General features: G+C 39.9%; 2 protein-coding genes across 2 annotated transcripts; both read right to left on the minus strand.

Moving 5' to 3' along the window:
• Nucleotides 1-2,725: 2,725 nt before the first annotated feature.
• On the minus strand, nt 2,726-6,791 carry LOC133740470 (protein ALTERED PHOSPHATE STARVATION RESPONSE 1). Its single transcript, XM_062168426.1, has 4 exons — nt 5,424-6,791; nt 4,738-4,910; nt 4,315-4,538; nt 2,726-3,685 (listed from the first exon to the last, which is right to left on the minus strand). Exons 1-4 carry the CDS (start codon nt 6,364-6,366, stop codon nt 2,881-2,883), a joined length of 2,145 nt encoding a protein of 714 aa, XP_062024410.1. The 5' UTR covers nt 6,367-6,791; the 3' UTR covers nt 2,726-2,880.
• An 836-nt stretch (nt 6,792-7,627) lies between these two features.
• Nucleotides 7,628-16,078, minus strand: LOC133738754 (protein ANTI-SILENCING 1). Its single transcript, XM_062166350.1, has 13 exons — nt 15,972-16,078; nt 15,096-15,480; nt 14,308-14,476; nt 13,195-14,207; nt 12,765-12,986; nt 10,651-10,677; nt 10,258-10,350; nt 9,974-10,052; nt 9,742-9,832; nt 8,817-8,931; nt 8,579-8,695; nt 8,371-8,453; nt 7,628-7,878 (listed from the first exon to the last, which is right to left on the minus strand). Exons 1-12 carry the CDS (start codon nt 16,025-16,027, stop codon nt 8,403-8,405), a joined length of 2,418 nt encoding a protein of 805 aa, XP_062022334.1. The 5' UTR covers nt 16,028-16,078; the 3' UTR covers nt 7,628-7,878; nt 8,371-8,402.
• Between the last annotated feature and the right edge of the window lie 6,816 nt (nt 16,079-22,894).

Genomic DNA, 22,894 nt, shown 5'->3' on the forward strand with positions numbered 1-22,894 from the left:
TTAACTCTCATTTATTACTATGCTGCCTATATATATCAACTGACTTAGGCATCGGAGAAGTGAAGACCGCCCAACGCGGTCTCCCTCTGACGCCCTGCCTTTCATTTGGCAGCTAGCAGGAATCACCAAGTATACAGAGTAGCGGTCCGCCCGCCGGACCCGCGTTAAACGAAGGCTTGGCTACCGCCAGACTTTGAGCATTAACAGGTGCCAATATATTGCAACAGAAGTTAGAATAGGCTGTTACATACCCTTCCGCAGTAGACAAGAATATAGTGGTAGTACCCACAATGGTACATATCTATAGACCCACTCATTAGACAATTAAATTAGTAGACATAGCGAGAATCTTCCTTTAGTACTATTCCAGAGGCGCTAGAGGTACATAGAGTGCATAGAAATGCATAGCTTCCTTAGGCCTGGGCTCGGTGCAGTTCGGGCCGGTTTGGGCCTGAAACCGCACCCGAACCCGATAATGCGGTACGTCCAAATTCCAAACCGCAACCGAGATTTCATTGTTTAGACCGGATTTCCGGTTTCACCGTTTTATCGGTGCGGGCTGGTGCGGTTTCGGTGCAAACCGCATCCTTAAACAGCAACTAGAAAATGAAATTTGATAACCTGCACATACATATTTCTTGATGTCAAAACAAGAACACGCAGCAAACTAGGAACTACGGCTATAATATACACTCTCATCAGTCATCACATGTTTGTCTTCAACTTGATTTGAACACAGGAACTGGAAAGAAAAAAAAAAACAAAAAAGAAGAAGAGGAAGAAGAAGAAGAAGAAGAAGAAGAGAGAACGGAGATTTTGGGATCCTGCCAATGCAAAAGCTCATGGAACAACGACTGGTATTAAATTCCTGTTTGCAATAAAGCTTCTGCTGATCTCTTGCATGCCTTATGTCCTTATGAGACAAAGTCGGTCAAGAAAAAAGAGAGAAAGCAAAATCAAAATTAAGCAGAAACTAAACAACAATCAAAAACCTCAAACTAGAACCCCAAAATTCCAAATCGAAACCCTAATTAAAACCCTCAAACTGAAATCCCTAAACAAATGAAAACCTCACCCCAAAATCTCAGCCCAGATCCCTAACCCCAAAATTTCAAGATAGAAACTCACCCAATAAGCTGATGTCGAGAGAAAGTGGGGGACTGAGAGAGGAACTAAAAGCAAGAGATTGGCGTGGCGGCTATGAGGCGGCGACATGAGTTCGAGAGAGAGAGATAGTTCAAGAAAGAGAGAGATAGATCGGCTAGGGTGGAGAGAAATATCCTTTTATTTGCTATATATATATATATATATATCAGATCCTATCCAGAGCGAGGCCTCGCTCTGAAATTAAAGTGCGAGGTTGAAGTTTAGGGTCACTCTTCGGTCGCATATCCACATCTCGACTGTTCAGTTTTTATATACTGATATATAGATCATCTCTGCAAAATTTCAGCTAAATTGATAGTCGTTAAGGCATTGATAACTGCCTTAAAGCTAGTACGGTTCAGGTTTGACAGATTCAGTTCATCCATTGGTTTAAGCGAGTTAGATACCTTAAAGATCATCAATTTTGCTGAAATTTTGCATAGATGATCTATATATCAGTATCTAAAAACTGAACGGTCGAGATGTGGATATGCGACCGAAAAGTGACCCTAAACTCCAACCTCGCACTTTAATTTCAGAGCGAGGCCTCGCTCTGGATAAGATCTGTATATATATATATATATATATATATATATATATATATATATATATATATATATATATATAATAAATCGGGTCGGGCGGCTTAATTCGAGCGGTTCGTGATCCGGAACCGAGCCCGCACCGGAGCCTATCGGGTCGGTGCGGTTTTAAAGCAAAACGACGTCGTTTTGTATTCGGATCGGTTTCTGACTCGTTTTATTCGGGTCGGGTCGGGCGGTAACCGAATTTTCCCTATTTTATGCCCACCCCTAAGCTTCCTAAGGAGGATTCTCGCTATGTCTGAGGAGGATTCCTCAGATGTTCATGCTAAAACCCATCAAACAGTCCGATATAACTCAACTGAGATGTCATCTGATGAACTACAGGAGCTGAAGCACATCTTCTGTTCATTTGCTACACGCAAACTTCTCTTTTGACGAACATTGATGTAGGTCATATATGGGGCACCCAATTATGAAGCTTCTTCAAGTGGAACTCACCAAATTAATTTGGGAAAACAAAAGTCAAGGCTTTGCCTCTGAACTATTTGGAAAAGGGGTAATCTTGATTCTTGACCTAATTGCCATTTTCACATTGAACTGAAGACGAGTTGAAAATTCTGGCATCATCGATCGACAACAGTAAAATAAAGTGGTGGTAGAAAATTTCTACCTTGTAATGATTGATAATTGAGTTAGCGGAGAAATTTTTTTTTACCCTTTTTATGTGTTCTCAATTGACAAGAGATATGGCAGGGGGCCATACTAGTATTAAAAGCCGACCTTTCTCTATAGGTGGTCTGCTCTCCTTAGGACCAATCAGTAAGGATAGATTGTCAGCATTCTATACAGTCCTAGAAAGATTTTCAATTGGAGATGATCTAGCACTAAAGTCAGCAAAGCAAATTATAAATGTAGGAAAATGATTCTCCTTTAGATTTCAAGAGAACAAGAAAACATAGGTTTCCCACCAATTGAGCTCTATCTCGACCTAGTGTACAAGTTACATGCAATTTTCCTCAGAATCAATTGAGTAATAAAGAGAAATGACTGCAGGAGGACTAAGTTGCAAAGATTACTAACCAATGAAGTCTCAAGTGAAACAAGTTTGGCACATACAAAAAGTACTTCACTGTGGTTGAAGTTGCATAACCTTACTCCTTTCTACATTCTAGCAAACTGCAAACTGATATTACACATGAGAGTTACCATTTGAAGCTTGTGGCATTGTGATGGACCTAAGTTTTCCGTAAGCATCAGCACATGTGTGAGCATAGTCTGACATTGCACGGAAGAGCTCAGGCAAGCGAGTTTTGAGACTCCCAAGTGACTTCTCTCTGACCTGGATACAATGTCTCTGGTGAGCTTCAGCTTCCTCTTCCATTTTCTTCTTCAAGCTCTCAACTGCAAATTGCCTCTCTGCAATAGGATCCTTGTGGTTCGCATCTTCACTTTTCTCCTGATCTGCTTCACCAGGCCCCTTACGCTGCATATACTTCTGGTACCAGTCTTGAAATGCCTGATTTTTACGCATGTGGTCCTTCCTTGTATTCTCATATTGCTCCTTTAGCTTCATCTCTTCCTCCTGATGAAGTAATATAGTCTTTATCACAGCCGCAAAGGATGATGTTGCAGATTTTGCAAGTTCATCAGGAAGCTTTTCAAGAAAATCATGCCATGCATGGAGAAGCGGTTGAATTGGGGGACGCTGAACTCTTGGAGGGGAAGAGATTTTCTCTTTTAAGCTGCTTTCAATAGGAATCAGATTCAACTTCAACCAGCTATTCAATGCTTGGATGTATTGTTTCTGATGAATCACAAGCTTTTCAAATTCGGAATGCCAATGTTGGACAACATTAAATAGCTGTTCAGTGCGTTCATGGTGGTGCCTGGTCGTTTCCATCGGAGTATGGGCAATGTCAAGGGCTTTCAGGTCCATAACAATCTTCAGCTGGCTGTCATGATGCGCACACATATTTTCCCACATTTTTCCCATCCTGAGTTACAAAAATGAGAGGAAACCTTCTTTCAGTACAACATATCCAAAAATCAATTGAGGCAAACTAGCTTCTGCACCAAAATTATGTATAATGATTGTTTGCAAAGTACAGTTTGCACCAACTGAATGATATGGCTATGACTGGTATATAAGTCTAATGCAATAAATATGGCCAAACTTTGAACAAGACAAAAGGAAAGGTTAGACTTATGATTTGTCTTTGCAGTGACCTTTACTAACAAGTGAAAGCTATGACAGATATGATGGAAATTCAACACGGAACAAAACATAAATGAATCAGTTCAATTTGTCTATCAGAAATGGTTTCTTTTGTGTAGCATTTTGTGTTGCTCTTCTTTTAATAAAAGGCTCTTCATGCATGATCAAAATAATTTGAAACTAAGAAACTATAATCAAGAGAAAATATATAAATGAATCAGTTCAATTTGTCAATCAGAAATGGTTTCTTTTGTGTAACATTATGTGTTGCTCTTCTTTTAATAAAAGGCTCTTCATGCATGATCAAAATAATTTGAAACTAAGAAACTATACTCAAGAGACTATGAGGTAACAAGAGTTAAAACAACAAAATAAGATAATTCTAATGTAAATTGAACCAAAACTTACGCGTCAGCTAGAGAAACAAGTTTAGGGTACAGCTGCTCATCCCGTATCTGATTCACTTCTGAAACTGTAGAGTCCATGGACTGCATGTCAACAATATATCTTGTATGCAAGTGACTTACTGCTGCTTTCGTTTTTTCCAAGGTTTCAGCACTAGCATTGCGTTTTTTCTGCTTGTTTAGTAGAGCAACCTTTCTCTGATACTCAACCTTCATAAGCTCCCCTTGCTATCAACATAACGGTAGATTAATAAGGTTCGGTGAAAGTGAATGAGAGCAGGGATGTACATTTTTCTGATATTAACAGTCCAAGTAGAAAGGGACCCTTCATGACTAAAATTGTTCATGAATGCAGAGTAATGATACTAGATCAAGATGAAGTAACAAACAGATAAGATGAAACAAACTAACGCAAAGTAGAACGCACCTTCACTTCATCATAAAGTTTCTTCTCCCATGCTAACAACTTATCCAAAACAGTGGCATGAGTTTCATAATCATCTGAATCTTCCTCCTTTGCTCCATCACCATTTGATAAGCCTCTGAAGGATTTATTCCAAGTAATAACACGCATGACTCGTGCAGAATGATCAATGTGTCCTGCAAAACATTACGATCCGAAATAAATATTAAAAAAAAAAGACAATTACAATGAAGTAGGAAGACTAAATGTGGTTTCATAAGGTAAAAACTTTCGAGTCCTGGTACAGGGATTACAAAGCATCAATTTTTATAGCAGAAAAGGTTAAGTACTCATAACTATCATTCCCTAAAGGGCACAATATGGACAAACATCTTCAAATAAAGCACTTTTCCTCATTTCGAATTATCAGAAAGTGAAAAGATCTAAGGTGGAGATCAGATGTCTAAAAAGTAGTTTGAATCACTAAAGTGTTGCCATATTCATATTCTAGAGACCAAGTCAAGTAAGAACAAATTTTCTTTATAGTGAAATAAAGGTCTCTTTCAAGCCTCCATATAAGCAAAAGAACTCACTCAACTCAACACATTGCAACACAACTAAGAAGGGGGGATCAAATCTAAGAACAAACCTGACTTAATAGTTTTTTTAAACCAAAACTGAATAGTGAACTGAGCAGCCAAACCTCATACCTCGATTATCAGCAAAATTCGAGTGATAATGCAATCGAGTGGCCTCAAGCATCTTGGAAACCTCCTGAGCACTCTCCGAGGCCTTTAAGAAATGATCATCAATCTGATTCAATATTTCCATCAAAGTAAAACCGGGCATCACCATCCTCTGAAAATCCGGTGGGGCTGTCTTCGAATGCTCAATTGTCGCCGGAGTCACTGGAGACACCGGAATCTCCTCCGGCTTCACCTGAATCTCCTCCGCTTTCTCCGGGGTCTTGGGCTCATCCCCATCCCCATCACCCAAATCATTCACATTCTCATCTTCACCAAACTCTTCACCTTCATTCTCACTCAAGCTGTGCCCCGGCATGTTATCCACCATGAAGAAATAGTCCCAAGCCGCACCCTTGGACTCCGGCAACGGCGGCGGCACCGCCTTCATCTCCGGCGTCTGCGGCGATGAGGAACCCGTCGCCGCCGCCGCGCCCATTTCCTTTCTCGATCTCCGGCGAAACCCTTTTTCTTCCTCATGGTCCTCCTCTTCCTCGCCCTCGTCCTCCTCAGCAATGGGCAACCTAGCCCCCTGCATCCTCGTTTTCCTGACCTCCGTCGGCAGGCTGGTGGCGCGCTTGATCGGCGGGCTGGGAGTGAAAGTCGGCAGAGGCGGCGGCGGCGGAGGGAGGTGTTCGAGCGGCGGAGGAGGAGGAGGCGGTGGCTCGGTTGCGGTGGGGTCGAGTGGCCGCTGGTCGTGATGGAGGAGTAGCTCTTCTTGTGTCCGCTGTGATTCTCCGTGGCCGTAATCGCTTAAGGCGGCGCCGGTGTTCTTCAAGGCCATGACGTAGCCGGAATGGCCGGCCGCGAAGGCGTTTCTGGCCACCACCGCTTCTCTCATCAGGTTCCTCCGCTCCTTGCATCTCGACACCGATTCCTCATTGTCGATTCTCGATTGCGCGCACCCCATTTAATTTTTTCACAAAATTAAGAAAAGAGAAAAGACGGGGGTTTGAGAGTTGAGACTATGGGTGAGTGAAGATGTGTGCTCTAATGGGCGTGGCCAATATGGTGTTTGCTTTCATGGATGACTCATGACAGAGAGAAGCTTTTACAGTAAAAAAAAAAAAACAAAAAACAAAAAAAAAAAAGGTTCAAGTTTTTCAGAAACCAAAGACTTTGGGTGAGATGAAGATGGGAGTTTTTGGGGTATTGGGTGTGCCTTTCAGGGATGAGAGAGAGAAGCTTTTAGAGAGATGGGGGTTTGAGGTTGAAGGGGAAGAGAGGGTAGAGATGGGGAAGGACATTGAAAAGAGAGTGGTGCCAAAACTGGTACAGAGTAGGGATGAGCAGACAGCACTTGCTGGAGAGAGAGAGAGAGTTTATTTGTGTACTCGCTCAGAGTAGAGTGTTGAATGTGTACTCGCGCGCTTTGATTAATGAGTGTCCTAATCAGGACTTTTTTTAAAATAACGGTCACATTTTTTGAGGCGGTACTAACGATGTCGTTTCTCTACCACCTCTTCAAAATTTAGTAGGCAAGTGAGAGTAATACTTAGGCTACTTCGCATGTAAATTAGACAATTAGTACACTCTCATTGTCGAGAGTCGAGAACGGGAGGCCTGTAAGAGCAAGTTCACCCAACACTGTAAGAGCAAGTTCACCCGTTGGGTTACTGAGTCACTTACTATTCACTATTTTTTATGTTTATTTTTTTGACCAATGCGTGAACTTAACTAACCTGGATCAATTTCTTGACCAATGAGTGAACTTACTCATTAAACAGAAAGAACCCGATGAAAGATAGCTGTCATAGTTTGTTCACTTGAGAACGGAGCAGCGCCAATTTTACGGTAACATTTCACCTGGAATTTTTAGGAGCAAAAATTTTAGGTGAAAAGCAGCGAGGCAAACAAATCAATCATATCACCGAAGGAACCGGAACAGCTATTATTGACAATTCGAAATCTTTTTTCAAGGATATGACAAGATACAAATCCGATGGGAAAATTCATCATTTCACCAGGCCCAAATTCTATACAAGATGGCTCACTAGTCAAAACGGTCGAGGCAATTTTATGAGGGGAAGACAGAATTATTAGTTCTATAAAATAGTATATTAGTTTCTAACCTTTTAAAAATTATAATATATAATCACCCCCCCCCCCCCCCCCCAAAAAAAAAAAAACCCAAAAGTCTTCTTTTAATTCAACCAAAAAAAAAAAACAACTCTGGTAAAATATTCTGCCATTAGATTGCCATAATGGTATGATGAAATACTGTACAAAAACTGGATATTCATTAACATGACATGAATTTACAGTTGATGGAGCTCGGATCAACCAGGCTATCTGGTGATTCCCTTCACAGCTCAGAAAATTCCGATTGATTCCAAAACACCAGGAAATGGGTCTTGCACACATACAATTGCAAATGCCCAACCAACAAGTTACCCCATCCTTGACTCCTTCCATCAGCTTTCTGCCAAATATGGGAGGAAAAAAAAAGTACCTTGTCAATTTTAGTTTCTACCACATAAGTGGCAAGACCGTCAATTATGGAAAGACGAGCAGAGAAATTTTCATGCATGCTAATGGAGAGTATGGAATGGATTCCTATACAGCTTTCAACCTAATGTAAACACATGCATCTAAGGCGGTGTACAGAGGAAACTACATATCATGCATGCCTTGGGCTTTCAAAAAGTTGTATTGAACTTAAACGTGTCTTCAACACAAACACGTAAAAGGGAAAATAAGCATACAATCTACTATGTGTACTGACTAATATTTTTTCCCACTAAACTATGTATGTGTGCGTGTATGTGCGAGCACGTGAGCATGTGCGTCTAGAGTAGAGAGAGAGAGAGAGAGAGAGACAGTTCTGTTATAAAGAATAATGGTGGCATAAAAACTCATGGATTTAATTAATTAGATGTGGAAGCAGGAGATCTTTCTTAGTTACAAGACTTACCAAGAAGAGGAATTTCACAATCCCAACACTGCTCATTTGGCCTTAAGTTTAGCTTTGAGTTCTCTCACCTCCTTCCATTGTTGCTATAAAGAGACCGGAAAAAAATAGTTATTTAGTTTGGCATAGGAAACAACATGTAACATTGATTAAAACAATATAAATTCCAATTCATCACTAAATTTGGAGAGGTGGAGAGTATTTTCGAGACCTTATACAGGTTCTTCCACAAAAGATCTGATTTCTCTTGTTGTGCACACCATTCCATGGACATATCATATTCAATAGTGTTAGGCTGGGAAAAATGTGAAGTAGAAACAGCTTCTTTCTGCACAGAAAGAAAACATAAACATGTAAAGCGGGAAAAGTAATTAAAACAGGAACAAAAATTATATACTTCATGTGCACTTGTGTGCGTGTGTATGAGACAGAAAGAGTTATGAATTTACCATTTCCCTTTCGTTTAGCATTGGGTGCCGAAGTTTATCAATGACTAGATGACCAAAAAAATGTGGCTTCTTTTCTGTGGAACAAGGAGTTGTTGCAGTGCTGCCAACTAGAGGTCTACAGATTTACAGAAAATATTATACATCATACTGTGATCACCCTAGTAGACTAGTTGTAGATAAAGCAAAAGATCACATTGACATTGAAGGATGCCTGCTACCTTCATTAAACGGGTTAATATTAAAGATTCAAGAGACAAATTACCTACTGAAAAACTCCCAACTGCTTTGAAATCATAAGATGGGTAGACTCAACAGAAAAAATTATTCTTGAACAAACAATAATAAGTTTCTAACAGTAACCCGCGGAATCCCTAAGCAGGGACTTGAGAGGGAAAAAATTCAGATCATTCTCCCTCATTTCCCCTCCTTGATGAACTTACAAGCACACCAAGGATAACTTGTTCATAAGGAACTTACAAGCACACCAAGGATAACTTGTTCATAAGGCCCAATTCACAGTTTTTGACTACCACCAGGTAAACCCACATGAAAGAAATCCCTAACAGTGATTGCTGCAAATTATGCAAGAATTACACAGATGGCATTAGGGTCAATTGCACCCACAATTTGTGTGTGTGTGTGTTTTTTTTTTTTTTTTTTTTTTTGGGGGGGGGGGGAGAGACTTTGCCGATCAAAATCCATAACCATCATTAACGAATGATTAGGCCATAAGAAACAACAATAGAACAGTTGCCCCCAGAATGCCAGCATCATAAATGATGATTGCTTGGGAGGCATGAAACTTAATTTATGGGATCTCAGATGTTTCTAGAGTGCAACATAGAACACAGGGAGAATTAATGCAATATATGTCAAAGAGCAAAACAGAAAAATTTCATGCCTGGGAAAACATCTAACAACATACCTTCCATTTGACAATAACAGGCAGCCCTCCTCTAATTTTCTAGCAACCTTCTGCGCTGTTTCCCGAGTTTTAAAAATAACAAGAGCTTGTCCTACCACATGAGCAAACATCTCATTAAGATTCACAACGCAAAAAACATGAATTCGGTTTGTGTTTACAAACCAAAAAAAAATATCTGAGAGAAAGAGAGCATCCGCTAATTTATAGATGTCATTACAGAACAGATGCATACCAGAGTAAGGGCTGGAATTTGCAGTCTGCTGAATCATCTTAGCTGTGCAACTTTCCCCCAATCCATTCCATACTATATCCTGACATGTCATAAAAAAGATAAAAAGAGATGATACTTTAAAGTACAGAACACCACATAAAAGGAAACTTTGAAGAAGACAAACATAACATACTACAAGAGCTGGAACGCTCGTGCATTGTAAAATGACAAGATTATTCCAAATAAGACTGAACTTCAAAGTAGGCCACAACTAGAAGCTGCTAAAGCTTAAATGTGATCACTACCTCCACTTCTGCTGACGTGTAAGCTGGATCCAAATTCTGAAGCAAAATGAGGGTTCCTTGCTCATGTGCAGCTTGCATTCTCTCTTGCCAGGGCTGACATATAAGTCAAATAATTAGTCCAACATGGCTGATGATACTATCAACCCCATCCTCCACTCAATTATTCACTTAATGCCATCCAGGCTTGTTTTTGGGTGAAAAATATCCAGATTCGGCTTGAAGTTCAAATTAAAAAAATTATGATTCCTTTCTTTTTTGAAAATGGCAATAGAGTGGAATGCATGCTCAAGGCACTAAAATCAAATGTTAACTACAAACATGCTAGGGATCCACATGCAATCAAGCAACTATAACAGTTCAAATAAAGTATAGTAGTGAGAAAGAAGCACTCACAAACTTCTTGAACCACTTTCTTCTATCCTGTCAGAATGGGAAAAAAAAATTGTAAGAACCAAAATAATATTGGAAAAATTAGGCTTTGATAACACAAAAGAAATAAGTTTGAATCTTATTATAAATCCGCACACGATAAAAACAAATGGTAGGTAAATTAACAAAACAATAAATGAAAAATGAAAGAGATACATGATACATTTTTTATTGTGACAATTACAGAGTTATATTATTCACAAAGAGAGAGAGACAGAGAGAGAGACAGAGACAGAGAGGAGAGATTGCATTAGGTTTGAGTGATCAATGTTGGTATGCTGCTGTATTACATCGTGTAAGAATGTTCTGTAGAGTGTCGTAAAGTTTTGTTGTTCTCACAATAGTTAAATACCATACTGTAAACTAGGTATCTTAGCCACGTAACATCTCGTGTCTTGTTCTGTGTTTTTTGGTTCTTTATCTATTGTTATTCATTTAGTTTGCATTGTTTATCCCCTGCTTGCCAATCTGTAACGACCTCCACAGTTTGGGTTTGAATTAGAGTTCCAGAACCTATATCAACCACAATTAACCATAGTTGAGTAACACATTGAGTACCAGTTCTTCCACAACAAATTGGTATAACCCTACAGGGCAACTCTAGTGCTAAAATTGAGGTGAAGTTTGATGAAAATGTGAACTTCACCTCGTGGCAAGCTGAAGTGATGGATATTTTGATCAAACAAGCTTGCAGAAAGGCTCGAACATATGAAGGAAACTAGAGGAGATGTCAATGAAGAATTGGGGGAGCATCTAATTGGGATGGCGCAGTAGTTTTCCTTCTTGTTGCAAGAAAAAAAATCCAGATCAGCAATTGGGCTGATGAAAGAGCTTACTAAATGTCTAAATCCGGAAAGCTGGTGTAACTTGCAAAATTTCCTATTTGAAAAAACCAAGATGGAAAAGAAAACAGGCATGAAAGTGAAACAATTCCAAAAGTAATAGTATGCACTATCGCACTTGGAAACACACCAAAAAAAAAAAAACAACCATGAGGATGAAATTTAGTTTGGTGTGGGTGAACGTACGATTAAGAAATTGGGCTAGATTAGTGTCTAATCAACTACAAGTGAAACATTTAAGGTCAACCAAATATTCAACACTAATATGAAAGGACACCAAACAACCCGCTACATGTACACTATAGTGTGAAAAAGTCTGGTGAAAAGGACATGCAAAGCTTATTATATATGCTCATTTGGGATTGGCTTCTCAAATTAGCAAAAGCGCTTTTGATACTTTTGGTTCATGTTCTTTAACCCAAGCAAAGAAGAAAAAAAAAAACGAGCCCATAATCGGTAACAAAAGCGCTTTTGGTTCATGCTTTGTAACAAAAGCACTCCTGCATAAGCAAACCCAAACAAGCCCATAATCGGTATTTTCTCTAGTCACCTTGGTGAAAGAGATTCAATTATGAGAGAGCAATATGAGTTGATGTGCTTATGACAAAGCAATGAGTTGATGCAAACATCAAGAGGATGACAATTGAGTTTAATCGCTTGTTTCTAAAGAAGACATTAGGAAGTTGAAGATAAACTCAAAACATGTCTGAGACAAGCTACAAGAATGAAGATATGTAGAATAGGACTTGGCCAAGAGGATACCCATAATCGCAAGGCATAAAGATGGGTTTTGCAATGCATGAAATCCTCGACCATGACCAAGTACTAGTGAGTATTAACTCTGAAGTTTGCAATATATGCGTACCAACTCAAACGAGTTGACTTCTAGTGAACTCATCAAGTACTAGAATCGAGGGCCAAAAACGCTAAACCTAATTATAGCATCTCCAATGGTGTGCTATTCGGTGTGCCAATGCAAAAATATAAGTAGCGCCTTTCTTCAAGCTATTTGGTGTTCCAAAATATGGCAATGCCGAGCATTTAACAATAGATTGACATTGATACTTGGTACACTAAAACATTTTTATTGCATTGGTAAGACCGAAAATGTTGGTTTGCCAACAACCACCATGAGCTAATAATATTGTTCATGTGTGAAAGGTCGCACCAACCATTAGAAACATTGTCAATAAGAAGCATTGGAATAATTAAAGGCATACGAATGTTATCACTTACCGCACCCGGACGTTGAGTAACTTCCACAACTTGACCATCTAACTTTTGGGACTTATTTTGCGACTGTGTGGAAGATTGTTCACGCAACTCCCTATTGGAAAGTCTTGGGGCCTTAACATCGGACTTCATCTTCTCGAAAGGGGCTTTGTGTTTCCCAAGCGAATCATCAAATCCAAAAGCAATTGGTGATGAAGTCTTATTATCATTCCCATCAACATTACTCTACACGAAGTAAAACAATTAAGGCAATGGTAAGTTCAAGGAAATGATATGCCATATATGACATGAACCATTAGAGTCCACATCAAAATTATGACATATTTAAGGTTTGGGTTTCCCAAAGATATAATTTGTCACACCCAAGCATGGGAAATTCTCTTAATAAGAGGACCATTAAACTAAAATTAAAAGGAGGAATGTTATTGCTTACCGCATCCGAATGTCGGGTGACTTCCAACACTTGACCATCAAACTTTTGGGCCTTATTTTTAGGCGGCCTTGGGGTTGGTCTAGGTGGCTTGCTAGTGGAAAGACTTGTCGCCTTATCGCCAACCTTCATCTTCTTCTTGGAGTCTTTGTCCACCACTAAAGACTCCCCTCCATCTTTATGTTTACACTTATCATCGATGGTGGAGCTACTTGGTGATAAAGCCTTTTGGGCCTTACTTTTACCGTCTCCATGCAATGATTTGGGCAACTTGTCATTGGAAGGAATCGTTGCGTTACCATCGGGCTTCATCTTCTTGGTATGGCTTTTATTTGTCCCAATAGTATCCTCTACACCTTTGCGTTTACATCTTTCATCGACTGGAGAAGCAATTGGTGATAAATCCTTCATATAACTCCCATTAGCATTGATCTTGTGTTTATGCTCGCTACTTCGGCTTGCATTCATGTTTGCCTTCTCAAGTTGTGTGTGCTCCAATATAGCATTACTCTTTCTATTATTGCTATTTTCTTCCGCCTCAACATGTCTTTGCTCGTGACTATTTCTATCGTCACTAGATGCTTTACTAGTATCAAGCTTCACCTTCTTAGTTGGTCTATTGTCCAAATCACCAACCTCCTTAGTAGAGATTGTTTCTTCCACCTCAAGCTTTCTTGGAAGAACGTTGTCAAGATTAACCTCTTCCTCCCTACTTTTACCTTTAGAACTTAAGACAGTCTTAGGACTTGACATATCTTGTTGTCTTTCATCAGTTTTATCCATCTCACTTGATTCTAAACCTACGGCAGATATCCGCTTTTCCACACAAAGTTTATGCTTATCAAAAGAATTTCCCGTTGTCTCTAAATTTATGTGTTCTTTAAACGAGTTTTGCTTTGATGGAACCATTGTTTCATTACTTGTTGTGTCATTACCACAAACTTTGTTTTTTCCTAAATCAACATTCAGATCGCCAGCAGGCTTCTGAATATTCATTCTGTTAAAAAGGAATTTAACTGCAACAATTTTGTAAACATAACAGATATAAGAATTTTATATTGAACAACAAATTATAGCTCAAACTACAAAAAACTCAAGGTTGACAAGTTTACGTACCATCAACATCAGCAATTTTCCCCTCTATCTTATCCATGATTTTCTGCAGCGAAACATCAAAGGTTCTGTAAAATACAAAATCGGCCTTTTGAAGCTCCTCATCTGAAGGTTGAGGATCTTCCTTGTCCTTTGAAATGCACAGAACATTGCATTTTCCAGCAATGGCTTCCTGATTTGAATGTTAATGTTCAGCAAGTATGATTTATTGTATTAGAATACAAAATAACTCTGGAGACATTATATCTACCAACTACTGCAGGAAAACAATAAGCACAAATAATATTTAGTTATGTGTTTTGGAGAAACACAGGGAAACCCCTGATACATTTAATTTTTATCACAAGTGGATGGCTGTATCAATGGAAAGCAAACTTGTGTGGATCACCACTTATAATAAGTCTTTACATAAAGAGATAAGAACCGCCACTAAAAAGATAACAGTGATTTAAAGTTCTCAAATATTAAAAAAAACATGTCACGACTTATTCTAGAACTTTTAAACCGTGCACAGATGCGTAGATTTATGATGCAAAATTTAGTGGCAATAATATTGAAAGTTGATGGCAGCACGAAGACTAATAACAGAAGCACATATGGTTTATGGAAAAGATATTGAACATACAAAATATCGACGTTATTAATAAAGTTAAAAAGACACTTCACTTCAAATTAACTTATACTAAAAACCAACACTGTATCTAATACCAGTGCAACTAGATCAAGCAACACTTACATTTCTAACAATATAAGAAACAAAACTAGATACAAACACAATCAAATTTATTTACCACTGGATTCAGATTATAAAGGCCTGTACCAACACCAGATGCCAAAAACAACTCGTTCTCGAGTATCTCTTCATCACCGAGAAAATTGATAATCTCACAAGGACGGAAAAACCATAGGATTTTCACTCTCCTTATCCTTTGTGGAGTTTCCCACATTTTTATTATCTTACCAATCTCAGGCTCTGGCTCGCCTTCCTTGTAAAGATAAACACAGTCATAAAGGTCATACTGCTCCCCGTCGAAAGTAAAAGATTTATAGAACTGTGTGGCTTTGTTTTTTCCACCAATTGCTTTCTTCATTCCCCATTTAAATTCAGGACCTTCAGTCTCTTCCACCTTTACCATTCTACGAGCAGGCCTCTCCACAACCTGACTAACACTCAACCTGAAAGGCAACCTTTATCATCGTAAGCAAAAAATATAACAATTCTTCAATAACCGAGAAATTCTCTTCCCAAAAGAAACTGAAGACATCGAGAAACTTATATTAGATAGCCAATTTTCGAAACGAAACTGAAATTCTCTTTCAGTATTACAAGTATCTGAACTGAAACAACGAGAAATCCAAATCCCTAATTTGCTTCAAAACTAACACCGCAGTGCTCTAACAGAGGTCGGTACTCAATCACTGGTAATAACTAATAAGTAGTCAATATATACAGAACAATCCATGCATGCATGAAAGCCTGAAGCTAAAAAATGCCCAAAATAAACGAAAACATAGATACAATCCCTATCTTCGAAACGGTTAAGCTCGCAGAGCCTTCAGAAACCCTAAAATAGCAATCGAAAGTAATGCGGGTCCAGTAGATGAGTATAAGATAGCAATGGAACCGCTACAGATAGAAGATAATCAAGATATGACGGAAAACTCACAGTTGCTGTTTTTGATCGGAAAGCAGTGACGGCAACTCTCGCCTCCCCAAAATCATCTGCTTCTGTGTGTGTTCTGACCATTCGGTTCAATATTTATATACTCGTGTTTTTATTTTTTATTTTTGGTTGAATGAAATTAGACATAAATTAATTTTTTTTATTTTTTATTAGGGATATTGACGCCCAAATTTGGGTCAATATACTCCCACTTACTCCACTAATGGCACGTTTACTTATTTGGAATGAAAAATAATCATGAATCGGAGATAAGTGAAATGGGAGAAGAAAGGAATCGGTATTGATTCCGGATAATTGATTCATAAACTCATCTCCCCCCCTTAGAAATCAAATTCCTGAGTATTCAATAATCGATTCCTGATAAGGAGATGGGACCTACATCCATTCTGATTCATTCATATGTTAGTAAACGCAGAAATTCTTTTATCCGGAATCATTCTGATTCCTTTATTTGTTAGTAAACGCAGGAATGTTTTTACCCCATAATCATTCCCTCTCATTCTAAGTAAGTAAACGTGCCCTAAGAGTTTTTTACTCTTATTCACCCAATTTAACATTTAATGACAATTTTGCCCTCTCAATTCAACTGAAACTCATCGATCTCTCTCCTCTCAGACTCTCTCTCTCCTCCCAGAGTCTCTCTCTCTCTCTCTTCCCTCAGCACCGTAGTCGAGGCCCAATCTGAAGCCACCGGAATCGCGCCGTCATCGACAGTCAAATCGGTCCGACATTGAGGCTCTCAATCCATCGTCGTGCAGCACGATTTCGACTCCGACGCAGTCGTCAAGGCACAAATCGGTCCGGCATCGAGGCTCAATCCGCCGACGTGCAGCACAAACTTTGACTTCGACTCCGACGTGCAGCCCAAATTCCGATTCTGATTTCGACTTCAACGTGCAACACATACTTCGACTCCGACAACGACTCTGACGCCAACAGACGGGGCAATAAACTCCGACAGAGATTCAGGTGTTGGGTCGATGAGGATCTGCACAGCCTGCAGCTTGCCGTCTATGGCCGAGAGACGATGAGGAGACTCTTCGCTTCGAATGTTCTGATCTCAGGGATACAAGGCCTTGGTGCTGAGATTGGTACGAAAACCGCTATTCGGTTTGGTTTATCATTTTCATGTAGTTTTATGATTACTGATTAATCAAGGTGATGAAGTGATAGAGTTGGATTTTTCTACTTCGGTTTTGTTGATCGTTTTTGCGTAGTTTTGTGATTACTGATTAATGAGTGAGAATAGAGTTGGATTGCGGAGCTGCTTCATGAACTGTTATATCTCTATCTAGTTATACAGTTACCTTTCCATATTAACAATCATGCTAGACATACCACCCAGCTATGTTCCTGATTACATTCTTTTTGTGAGCTGGACCTTGTCCATATTTATATATGTGATTGTTGTCGAGAGTCTCTCCCTAGAGTTTTTCATATTAGGAGTAGGTTGCAGACTTGCAGGTCAGCGAAAATTACTTGTTATTTAATAATATTTTTATTGCAAAACATTATTGCCCCCAATAATATTTTTATTGCGGCAATAATAACATTATTGGGGGGCAATAATGTTTTTATTAGAAGGCAATAATGTTATTATTGGGGGGCAATAATGTTTTTATTAGAGGGCAATAATGTTTCTATTGGAGGGCAATAATAATAGGACTAAATATTGTTTAGTCCTTGAGGTTTTGACCAAAAAACACTTCAGTCCTTGGCCTTCTAATTTCACACGTTTAGTCCTTGTACTTATTAATTTTGGACGAATAGATCTTTTCCGTCACTCTCCGTCCAAAACCTCCGTTAAATAATTGACGTGACAATTATTTCCCCACTAAAATGTCTATTCTACCCTCACATCCATTTGTTTTTTTAATTTTTTTTTTCTCTGTTTATTTTTTCTTCCTCCTCTCTATCCTCCTACTCCTACACCTACTCAATCTTCCTCACTTCCTCCTCCCTCCGAGACTCCTCAATGTCGTGCCCTTTTCTTCCTCCTCTCTCTTCTTGTTGTCCTCTACACCCAGATCGAAGGGATTGATTCATATACAACATATATGTTAGCTGTTTGGAGCTCGATTTGGACCGAAAATTGAGGCCGAGAGAGAAGATGATCCGATTTGGGGCGTTTTTTTTTTTTTTGTCAATATGTTTATCTCTTCTTCTTCCTTCTTCCTTCTTCCTTCTTCCAGCTCCAGCCCCTACGCCGTCCTCTCCTCCACCCTCTACGACCTCCTCTGCGGCTTTTCCAACACCGCCCTCCCCATTCGCCACCTGCTTCAGCACCTCCCATAAACAAAGAAAACAGAGGCAAGCCATATACCCAAATCACTGAGTTTCAGAAAACAGAGAATCAAAGGCAAGCCATATACCCAAAATCAAAGGCAAGCCATATACCCAAAACATAAACACCATTTCCCCAAACTCAAATCGAGACCGAATCCAAAAGAACCCGAATTGAAACCCTAAATCCCCAAATCAACCACAAAAGAATCAAACAACGATTTAGATCAAGAAATGGATTTTCGGGTGAAGATTCAAAGGACCCATTTGTATGATTCCAATTCCAAATTGGAATTACGGAGGCTGTGGTGTTTTGGGCTCCCGAATCCTTTTCACCAACGGCCTATAAGTTTGAGGAGGAGTGGTGAGGTTGTCGGAGCTCATGATCTTCTGAAGCTCGGCCTGGACCTTGAAGAAGACTTGTCGCCAGCTGCCTCTGTTGTCGGAGCCGAGAATCTTGTCTCCTCCTCGTTCATCTCCAGATCCTGAGCGAAGATGGGCTTTCTGGAGAGGACCCAAGTTCAGCCCCAGTCCCACCATCTCTTAATGGTGGCGTACTCGCCCATGGCGGAGACCGACTTGGACCGCTGCAGGGCCCAGGTGGTGGTCGGGGAGGAGATGGGCTGGAACTTGAGGGAGAGGGACGAGAGCCTTTGCCGGAGAGCCAAAGCCTGGTCGAGGCCGGAGCCCTGGGAGACGGGTAGGGCGCCCTGGTTTGCGGGCATTCTTTTCTGGAGGCTCTGAACAATGGAGCTCATGATGAAGATGGAGGTGGAGGAGAAGAGAGAGAATGAAGGAAGGGAAATGGGTAAGCAGAAGATAAAAAAGAGAGAAAAGAAAATTAAAAAGAGAAAAATTAAAAATTAAAGAAAAAAGAGAAAAATTAAAAATTAAAGAAAAAAGAGAAAAATTAATAAATTAAGGAAAAAAAAAAAGGAAATGAGGGTATAATAGATATTTTGTCGCGGAATGACTGCCACGTCAGCAATTTAACGGAATTTTTGGACTGAGAGTAATGAAATAGACATATTGGTTCAAAATTTGAGAGTACAAAGACTAAACGTGCGAAATTAGAAGGTCAATAATGTTCAGGGATTAAACAGTATTTAGTCCATAATAATATTACTGGGGGGCAATAATGTTTTTATTAGTGGGCAATAATGTTTCTATTGGGAGGCAATAATAATATTATTGGGGAGCAATAATATTCTCCGTGACCTATGAGATTTCCGACGAGATTTTTGAGGACTTCCGGCGACCGGTTACCGAACTCTAGCGGGCATTGACCTAGGGCTGGCAAATTCTCCCGAACCAAACCGTACCAACCGCATCCGAGCCGAGCCAAGTGAATTGGTAGCCGAAAACTTGGTAACCGAAGTCTTGGTACGGTACAACCGTACCGACTCCACATACACGGTAGGTAATGGTTTCAATTTTCACTCAAATTTTTTTAATTTTTTATTCTTTGGTCTTCTTCTTTTGGACTCTTCTTCTCTCTTCTGAGTCTTCTCTCTTCTCTTTCTTCTTTCTTCTTTCTTCTTTCTTCTTTTTCTTTCTTTTCCCCGTCCCTTTTGTCTCTCTTCTTATCTTCTTCTTTTTAGTTTTTTATTCTTCTCTCTTCTCTTTCTTCTTTCTTCTTTTTCTTTCTTTTCCCATCTCGATCTTCTGTCTCTTCTTCTTCTTCTTCTTTCCCATCCCTTCTGATTCTTATCTTTTTCTTCTTTCAAGGTCATTTCTTCTCTTTCTTCTTTCACCTCAGTCTCTCTCTTGAATCCAAGCTCATCAACCCTCAAACTTTGTTGCTGTCACTCCCGCTGTCGTCGGACGGGCTGTGGCCGTAGGCGACAATGGTAGATGGGAGGAGGAAGGAGAGTTCAGGGGCGCTGAGGGGTGGGGTTTCAGAACTTGCAGACCTAGAGGGGTTGGGATTTGGAACTTGGTTGCTGGTTTGGGGTCGGAGGAGATTGAAACGGATCTCGACCTTCAGTTTGGGGGAGTCGGCGCGATCTAGGCGGTGGTGGAGGGATGGCAGTGGAGTCGGCGCGATCTGGGTGGTGGTGGAGGGATGGCAGTGGTGGTGGTGGTGTCGGGTGGTTGGGGTTGACTCTGCAAGATCTGGGCTTGCCTTGCCTAGCAGGCTCAATTCTTGGGCTCTGGCCAGATCGTGGTCCAATCTTAAACTCGGTTAGAGGCCCAACCAACCGATACCGAGAAGTTGGTAACCGAAGTCTTGGTACCGGTAATGGTACTTCATTTTGTGTACCAATAAGCTTTGGTACGGTAGGTGGTTTTAGACTTGAAGGCCCGGTACCGTACCGAACCCAGCCCTACATTGACCGGACTTCAGTGACCGGTGACCGGACTCCGGCGACCGGAATCAGGTGGCAGTGACCGGAGTCCGGCGAGCATTGACCGGAGTCCGGTCAAGTCTCCGTTGACTTCTCTCTAAGTGACAATGGGAGGGAGGGAAAAATTGTCTCAATAATATATAAAAAAATAATAAAAAAATACTTAATTAGGTATTAGGGCAAAAAATATGTAATTTGTTAGGTAAGTGAGAAATCTTATAAGATGCTTGGGTAAGTGGAATTAATGTAGCTCAATTTTGGGTAAATAGACATTTTCCCTTTTTATTATCCCAAAAGTTTGTGGTATTCGCATAACAAAACTTTACAAAAAAACCCTAGAGAAAACTAAGAGTTGGCAGCTTCTATGTTAGTATGCCCTAATCGGTAACGCGTTAAATGGACGTTGTCGTCAGACGGGTAAACCTGTGATGTGAGTCTACCAATGACTTAATGACGGTCAGAGGCAGAGTTGAGGTCGGATCAGGAGATGGTGTGTGGCTGCTCTACTCAGGGAGAGTTTTCATGTCCAATCTACTTTCTCTAGGCAGGAGATGCACGCAAGAGCGGCAGGAGATGCACGCAAGAGCGGCACGATGTTAGGGGGGGTGGGTTTTAGCGGAGACGTCTGCAATTATTAAGTTGGGCCAACGCTGCTCTTTCTCGTGTTGATGAGGTTATAGGGGACTAATGGAGGGCGTGGAGGTCAAGTCATTGTGCGACCTCGACCTAACTGGGATTTGGGTTCCAAGGCGATCAGGTCTGCAATATCAGTCGAGGTTTAAGGTGCAACGAGGCGGTGTGGTTCAACGGGGGCTGCGGGACAAATCCTGCAACATTAGTTATGAACTACTGTTGGCGGCCTCTCTCATGGGGAAGCTAAGGGATGGGCCATATCTATGCTATTGGGTTCTTGTTGGTGAGCTTTTGGCTTGCTTTGTTTATTTTTTATGGCTTGTATATTGTTTAGTTGTTTTCTCTATACAATAAATCCCTACAAAGTTTTGGTAAGGTTCAACGGTGTTTTTCTCAGCTTACACTGTGAGCGTGCCTTATTTGGCCTAAAGAGGTTGGGAGTTGTTGTCAAATGGACGCAACCTCTTAGTGGAAAGATGAAACTTAGTGTCACCGGTCTTAAATTCAGTTGGCAACATAATAGGAAAGCTGCATTATTTGTACTGATACTCTGTTTATGAGTTATCTTTCCGTTATGTCAAAGCAAATAAAGTAGCTAGTGCTCTGCTAAAAATAGCACGCAATTTAAAACCCTTTTTGTTGTCAAGTTGTAGTAGTGAAAGTAAGGGATCGTTCTACGCCAAGGATCAAGGGTTCACCTTCAATTTATGTAACCTACAAAACAAAGAAAACTAGAAACTGTAATAAAACAAATTGAAAAACACAATTGGGGGAAAATTGTTGATTAATTCTACCGAAAATAAAGTAAGAACAAAAGATGAATCAAAAGTAAAGTTTATGAATATGATGATGAGCAGTTAGGAGTTTATTATCCACCACTAAACACAATCCAAGTTCCAATTTTTCTTCCTATGTTTATTACTAAGTCATGAGAAAGAGATTGACCAAGTTACAAAGCTAGAAGCAAGCTAAGTACCTTATATTACTTCCCTATAATGTTCTAACAAGAACAAGCGCCGTTATTAGAACCTTTTGAAAACATGCAACATAGAGATCACAAGCGGCTCCTACATTTAGCAAGTTCTAAAGCATTAAGCACATATGGAAGTATGTCAATCTAAGTGTACAAACTAGTACAACAAGCGTGTCTAGTTGCATTCCTCATCTTTGGTACACACCTAGGCGAGAGGCTTTACTACTTCGGTTAAAATCACAAAACTATTAGGTGAATTGCTATTTAACCTAGCACCAATTACATGCATATCCTATATGCATGTTTGCAACCACATAAAACATACATATAAAAGACTCATCTAATCCAAAACCAAAGAACAATCTCATTGACAAAGTAACTAAAACATAGAAATTTATTATGAAACTTGAACCATAGTTTAGGGCTTCAAACTAGCCCCTAACACAAAAGTATTTAGCTACTCATTGTTCTAAGGTAAACACACAGTAACATATTGAAAATAAAATGACAAAGTCGCAGAAAAAGGAGTAAAGAACACGGTGGATGTTGCTTGACGATGGATGCTCGCGATGGTGGCAGATGGCGACTTTGGCAGCTTCTTTTCCTTATGCTTGTATGGAGCTTCGAAAACCAGAGAGCTAGGGGTGTTTTGAGGAGTGAAATCTATA

Source organism: Rosa rugosa, chromosome 3 (genome assembly GCF_958449725.1).
Source record: "Rosa rugosa chromosome 3, drRosRugo1.1, whole genome shotgun sequence".
NCBI classification, from domain to species: Eukaryota; Viridiplantae; Streptophyta; class Magnoliopsida; order Rosales; family Rosaceae; genus Rosa; species Rosa rugosa.